This window comes from Phalaenopsis equestris, unplaced genomic scaffold (assembly GCF_001263595.1).
Source record: "Phalaenopsis equestris unplaced genomic scaffold, ASM126359v1 Scaffold000436, whole genome shotgun sequence".
NCBI lineage: Eukaryota > Viridiplantae > Streptophyta > Magnoliopsida > Asparagales > Orchidaceae > Phalaenopsis > Phalaenopsis equestris.
The window spans coordinates 878,434-885,921 of record NW_018164877.1 but is presented as its reverse complement, the minus strand read 5'-3'; the positions used below and the strand labels follow the sequence as shown (position 1 = coordinate 885,921).

General features: G+C 32.1%; 1 protein-coding gene across 5 annotated transcripts in view; it reads right to left on the bottom strand.

The window, feature by feature from the left end:
• The window catches only part of LOC110027705 (phospholipase SGR2), an 87,410-nt gene that overhangs the window by 43,509 nt on the left and 36,413 nt on the right, over positions 1 to 7,488 (bottom strand). For all 5 annotated transcript variants that reach the window (XM_020729231.1, XM_020729230.1, XM_020729229.1 and 2 more), the window contains 2 exons: positions 7,366 to 7,466; positions 2,412 to 2,579 (listed from right to left, as the gene is read on the bottom strand). In XM_020729231.1, coding sequence (XP_020584890.1) covers positions 2,412 to 2,579; positions 7,366 to 7,466 — 269 coding nt within the window. The remainder of the gene's footprint in view (positions 1 to 2,411; positions 2,580 to 7,365; positions 7,467 to 7,488) is intronic.

Sequence of the window (7,488 nt, the reverse complement as noted above, 5' to 3'; positions counted from 1 at the left end):
CCCCGCATGTGCCCCCCCTTCCCCGCCGTCCGATCCACTATCGTCTCCCTTCCAACAGGCCCCAGCCATCCCGAGGCTTTCCCTAGTGCCTCCAGCCGCTGCAAACTTTCGTCCTCCGCTCCTCGGCTTCGACCGCCCTTCTTGCCTCCGCTCCTCAGCTTCGACCGTCTTTTCCGCCGCCTCCGGATCCCATCTTCAACAACGTCCCCCACTTCCTCCGGCTGCGTTTTGACACCTCGACGAGTGCTAAGTCACTTTCACCCGATATCGCTTCGGCCTTCACCGCAGCCCCTGAGCCGGCACCATCCCTCCGGACTCCCTCCTAGTCGAGCTTGTGTATCTTTATATTTTGAGCTTTTTTCTTGTAAAGTTTTGCTTTATGTTTGATTTGCGCAGTGCATTTCTTTCTTTTGAGTCATCGTTGTAGCCGTCTCTTTAAGTTATTAAAAAAAATGTGTCTTACGTCGCGGTTTGGGTTAGCTCCGATATCTGTGTGTGTGTGTGTTTGTGCGTGTGTGTGTGTGAGTGTGTGTATCAGGGTATGTATATATATATATATATGTGTCTATATCTATATGTATCCATATTTGTATGTATATATATCTACATATATCTATATGTATATATATAGATATATATGTATCTGTATCTATATATATCTATATGTAAATATATAGATATATATACATGCATACATTGAGATATATATAGATACATATAGATATAGATACATATACATATAGAAAAATACATATAGAGATGCATACAGTTGTATATACATATACACCAAATGATGAAGGCTTTATGTGGGTAGTGCAGTCGCAAGATCATTCATATATGTATATATGTATCCATGTATGTGTGTGTGTGTGTGTGTGTGTGTGTGTGTGTGTGTGTGTGTGTGTGTGTGTGTATGTATGGATATATATATATATATAGATGTATATATATGTATGCATGTATATATATATATGTATGTATATATATATATATATTAAAGGAATGGTTGGAGGCTATTAGACGAGCCCAGCTATCCCTAGGTGTGCTAAATATTAGAATACCACACCCTACACAAAGAGGGATTTGAATTCGTGACCTGAGGGGACTTAAGACCTTCAGAGAGGCTGCTCTATCAACAGACACGATACGCGCACTCGCACACACACAGATATATATATATATATACATACACACACATACATATGTACGTACATATGTACATACATACATACATAGATACATACATACATAGATACATACATACATATATACATACATATACATAAAGATACTAACATACATAAATACATGCATGCACACATACATACATAAATGTGTGTGTTTGTGTGCGCATATACATACATACATACATATATATACTCATACACAAGATATCAAGATAAATTTAATACCTCATAAAGTCCTCCTTTTACATGTACGATACATATATATACACACATACATGCATACATACATACATGCATATGTAGATACATGCATGCATAACATACACATACATTTATATATAGACATATATATATATATACATATGTATATATATATATATAGATAGATATAGACACACACACACACACATACATATATATATATATATATATATAAAGGAATGGTCGGAGGCTATTAAATAAGCCTCAGTCATCCCTAGTTGTGCTAAATATTCGAATACCATGCCCTACACACGGAGGGATTCGAATCTGTGACCTGAGGGGACTTACGGCCTTCAGAGAGGTTGCTCTACCAACAGGCACGATACGCGCGTTCGCGCACACACACAAAGATATATATATATACACACACATACATACATACACACATATGTACATACATACATACACATAAATATGTATATACATACATACATGCATACATACATATACATAAAGAAACTAACATACAAAGATACATATATATAGAGACATACATAAATGCATGATTGCACACATACATACATAAATGTGTGTGTTTGTGTGCGCATGCGCATATACATACATACATATATATACTCATATACAAGATATCGAGATAAATTTAATACCTTATAAAGGCCTCTTTTTACATGTACGATACATTTATATATATACACACACACACACATAAATATGTACATATGTAAATACATACATACATACATACAAACATATGTATATACATACATACATACATATGTATATACATACATATACACATACATGCATACATACATATATACATGCATATACATAAAGATACTAACATACATAGATACATATACATAGAGGCATACATAAATGCATGCATGCACACATTAATATATAAATGTGTGTTTGTGTGCGGTGTTTGTGTGCGCATATACATACATACATACATACATATATATACTCATATACAAGATATCAAGATAAATTTAATACCTCATAAAGGCCTCCTTTTACAGGTACACCAACTCTCTCCTCTTCAACAACATATAATTCGTCCCATCCACTGCAAGCTGAAGAGTCTGAAGTTCTATAAGATCCATGTGGACCTTCACTACACTCCGCAAACTCCTTCCACCAATAAGAGAGCATGTCCTCCTCTCTCTACAAGATATGAATTTATTCGATGCAGATTAACACGCTAAAGCTTAAGTTACAATAAAAGGCAAGGTAAAGTTGAAGTTGAAGTTAAGGCAAGGTAAAGTTGAAGTTACAACAAAGAAGAAACACTAAACTAAAAGATAAGTTGAAAAACATGTCAGCTTCAGATCAAACTATACACCATCTAAAATGATGCAGAGCGGTCATATTTAAGCAATATCTATCAACATAAATGAATGTAGACTTCAACTTGGTAAGAATAGGAAACAAGAGGATGAAGAAAATAGAAACAGAAATAAGAAATAAGAGTGGATAAAACTGATAAGGGGAATATTTTCACGAGAAAAGAGTTAGGTGATTCCCATGCCTAGCCACTGTTTGTCATTGAATGCATACATATCTCGAATGCAGTGAGAATAAAGCTGAACAAATTAACCAAAAAATCTACCAATATAGAAAAAAAACATAATAAATTAGTTTGAGAGTGTAAACAAAGATTAAAACTGATTTTTCATTTATGAGAACAAAAAAAAAAATCATGCTGCCATGGTGAAGCTACTGTAGACTCCCCTGGGATAATTTTTATAGGTGAAGCATGACTATTAATCCTCACCCTCACTAGAATTAGAAATTCCCATCTGACGATTGAAAGCAGTACTAATCTAGAGCATGCAGAAGGAAAAAATTAATCTATTTCTACAATACAAGTGGCATCTAAAAGTGGCAGGCACTACTGCCAATCAAGTAGAGTGACCACTTAGCTTGCTAAAAATGTTCACATTGAAAAGGACGCCTTCAAGGAGTCGATTGATTTATAAATAATGTTCTCATTGAATAGCATTTTTTCAATAAAATCAAGGTCTCGCAAATAAATAGTTTCCTGCAAAGTAAAACTCCAGCTGTAGAGAAGTATTTTAGTAATGGTTGGAAGCTCAAAGGTGCGTAGCTTTGATAACAAGTCCTCAACATTAGAATTGGAATTAATAATCATATAGAAGCTAGAGATCATATTTTGAGGATCCTAGTTATAAAGTGGGTATGACATGGACCAGATGCACACGATCTGAAGAACAGGCTGCATTGCTGTCCTTGACCAAGAACCATACCCCAATGTTAAAGCCATATTGCTGCTTACAAAATTTCTCATAAAGAAAGTAAGGTAAATTCCAATGACATGAAAAAACTTAAAAAATAAAAATTAAAAAAAAGATGATCTATGTAAAAACATGATACTTAACAAATCGAAAGATGTATTGATGCAGACAATACTAGATCACTTGAGGCTAGGTTCTCTACTGCAGGATATTGCGCATTGTTGGGAGAAAATCTCATAACTTAGAGAAGAATGAAACAACCAGTTCTATCAAAATCTAATACTAAATTTAAATTCAAGACAATTGTTCAAGGAATTTGTGAGCATCTATGGATCAAAATCATGTTGGACGACTTAAAGGTCAAGCGAAAACTGAATGAAAATATACTAATAATAATAAATCTCCCATTAACATTACTGTCAATCCTGTACAGTATGATCGTACAACATAAAATGAATTGAATGCATAAATCTATTCTTAAAATAAATTACTCTGCTTTAGACCATAGATAAGGTCAAATCTTAAAAAATGTCTATTTTCTTCAATATAATTATCTATATATTTGTATTCTAAAATTTATTTTTAAAATTAGATATATCAAGGTAATGAATTTAAGCTTACTTAGATCCTTAGGACAAGGACAAATCCTGTCAAAATCATATGAGCATGCCCTTGGCTACATTAACTTGCACACACTTAGGTGCTATGATAAGCACAGTCGTAAATACTTGTTTAGCTTAAAGTCGGGTGCAGTTAGAATTTCAAATGTGTGGTTGTTATTATATGCTTATTTATACCACACGTTTTATGTTAATTTTTTTTTTGCTATGTTTATTGGATTTGAGAATTCACATTAGGATAGGGTACATGTGTTTTTCTACAAGGAGTCATGCTCACCAGGGATTAAAAAATAAAATATCATAATGATGTCTTCTGCATGTGATAACCATATGATTACTCCACCGATCATGATTTATTATACGATGTATTAAAAGAAATTTATAAAATTGATTGATTTGCACTCCATATATCCCAACAAAAAGGCAGTTTACCGACGTATTATCAAAGAACTTAGTAACCCCACATTCAAGAATATTATAAACAGGTTCAAGAATATTATAAACAAACTTTGAATGGTAGATATACCATTAAATTTAAAGGAGAGTATTGAAGGGTCACTGATCAAGAAAGGTTATATAAGAAAATACCTCTCCCTACAGAAAATGGAAAGAAGAGGCCACAGATTTTTCTATTGGCATCAGTCAGCAATCTCTAAATAATCAAATGTCATATAACTAAAAATGATTTTTATGTTTATTATTGTATTTTTTTTTTCTCAGTGTAGTTTTTTATATAAACACACATTAAAAGAATGAACACGCCAATTTTTTTAGCCATTTATTTTTATACAACTAATAATATCCTAAATTTTTTATATATATAATTAGAGGAATGATAGACGCAGACTATCGATTGAAGTCAAGGTAGCAGAGAATAGACATAAGCCATTTGGACACATAAAGATGAGTGAAAAAAAATGTAGGTCAATAAAATTTATGTATAAGGATTAGAACAAAAGAGGAATATACCAAAAATAACATCTATAAAAGTTCTGAAAAATGATTTGTTCATAATAGGTTTAATATCATATGCAACACTCACTAGGATTAACAAAAAAGGGTTCAAAAATAAGAGCAAAAGAGTTTTTAAAAAACTGATGATTATGATGATGTCATTATAATTTAAAAGGCATTTATATGCTGTCACACTAAATAGTACAATGTAATTAAGTCTAACATTCTCTCAAATCCTAATTAATTCAGGCAAATCATACTCCCACCATATACAGTTTAGCTTCGTTTTATCCGCTGCCATATTTTTTTCGTGGTTTATTTTATGTTGCCAGCATTAGTTTAAGTGTATCAATAAATAATGATGTTCCATATTTTGAAAAACTTTATCTGGTCCAATGACTCCAATCTCATCCTTTTACTAGGAATCAGTTCAAAGCAAACTATGACTAACTGAACAGCTTTACTTCTAACACTCCCAAAAGTCCACTGTTATATTATTTGATTTACATACATGCCACAAAGTTTCTATGTAATTACATATCTAATACCTAAAATTTTGATTTCTTACATTCTCATGTATGAAAGTGTATACTTCAATTTTTAGAAATTAGCGATAATAATATTTTTTATGGGATATGAAAGATTTGAGTGTTATAAATATAAATTTTAAAATTTACATATTTGATTTATAAATAAATAATAATTGTGTGGTATGTATATAAGCGCCCCCTAATTTATTTGTTATACTAAATTTTAAGTGTCAATTTCATAGACCCCTAAAGTCTATTGTAGTTGAAGTATGCGATATCACAACTGATCTATGGAATAAGCTATTTAATTCTACAAGGTTGAAAAGTACAAATGAATATGGATATAGATAGATTGATAGGAATTGTTTTAGATGTAATAATAAAAAATATTTTGGTAGAAATTATTTACAATTGAGAAGCATAGATAATTCACAACTTGAAAAGAATTACACCCCAATATCATAACATACTTCGTGTTGAAGATGGACTTAATATTTTAATATTTGATTTCATAGATGATGTATTATGAATATTCATATTTATTATATTTGTGAAGTACTCCTTCGCATTTGTGTGGTATTAAACATTGAAAAAGTTGAGTTAATTTTCAACAATTAACTAAAGAGTACAATGTAATTAAGTATAACATTCTCTCAAATCCTAATTAATTCAGGCAAATCATACTCCCACCATATACAGTTTAGCTTCGTTTTATCCGCTGCCATATTTTTTTCGTGGTTTATTTTATGTTGCCAGCATTAGTTTAAGTGTATCAATAAATAATGATGTTCCATATTTTTGGAAATCACATCACAAAAAACTTTATCAGGTCCAATGACTCCAATCTCATCCTTTTACTAGGGATCAGTTCAAAGCAAACTATGACTAACTGAACAGCTTTCCTTCTAACACTCCCAAAACTCCACTTTTAATCCCCTACTTAGGTGCAAGCCTATAAGCATGAATGATGTGGAATGAGAGTCAGTAATGCAAACTGCAAAATAATAGATCCAAAAGCACTAATTTTATGAGTTTTAAACTTTAAACTTACAAAATGGAAACATGCCGTTATCAACATATCATCATTAGGTTTACAGAGCCAAAAAATTGAAATGTATAATTCTACATTTTTTATGATAACAATAATACTGTTAAGAGTCGCTACAGTAATAATCCCATTACAAAAGCAAGGAATATTGTGATAAAATATTACTCTACAAAGTGATAATAAAAAAGATTAATTACACTCTAAGTACTAAAGGAACAGACTCCTTAAGTTACCATCCATCTCATGTAGGTTCCAATCTGGAAGGACATGCATGTGGATGGATAGTAATGATAAAGCCCCAAGTGAATGTATATTGGTCATTTTCTCGTCGAAGAATATTAAAAATATTGTGTATATGGTCACATAGTCATCTCTAACGGAGGAAATAACAAAGTTGTTATGGCAGGAACCTATGTAAACTTTAAATCGGAGAGCCTGAATGAAATCTTTCTTAAAAACATAAACTATCATGAAATATGGTTTGTAACTCAAAAGTATAATTTATAAATAAGAAAATGCAGCCATAATGTGGAGAATATAAACCTGTAAGAAAGAAACCTCAAGTGCAAGAGAATCTCTCACACTGAATCTGAAATAATCACTTTTCCCCACAACCTCGGTGAGAGGAACAGAAGCTGCAAGCTCTGCAAAATTACGGTTAAAAAT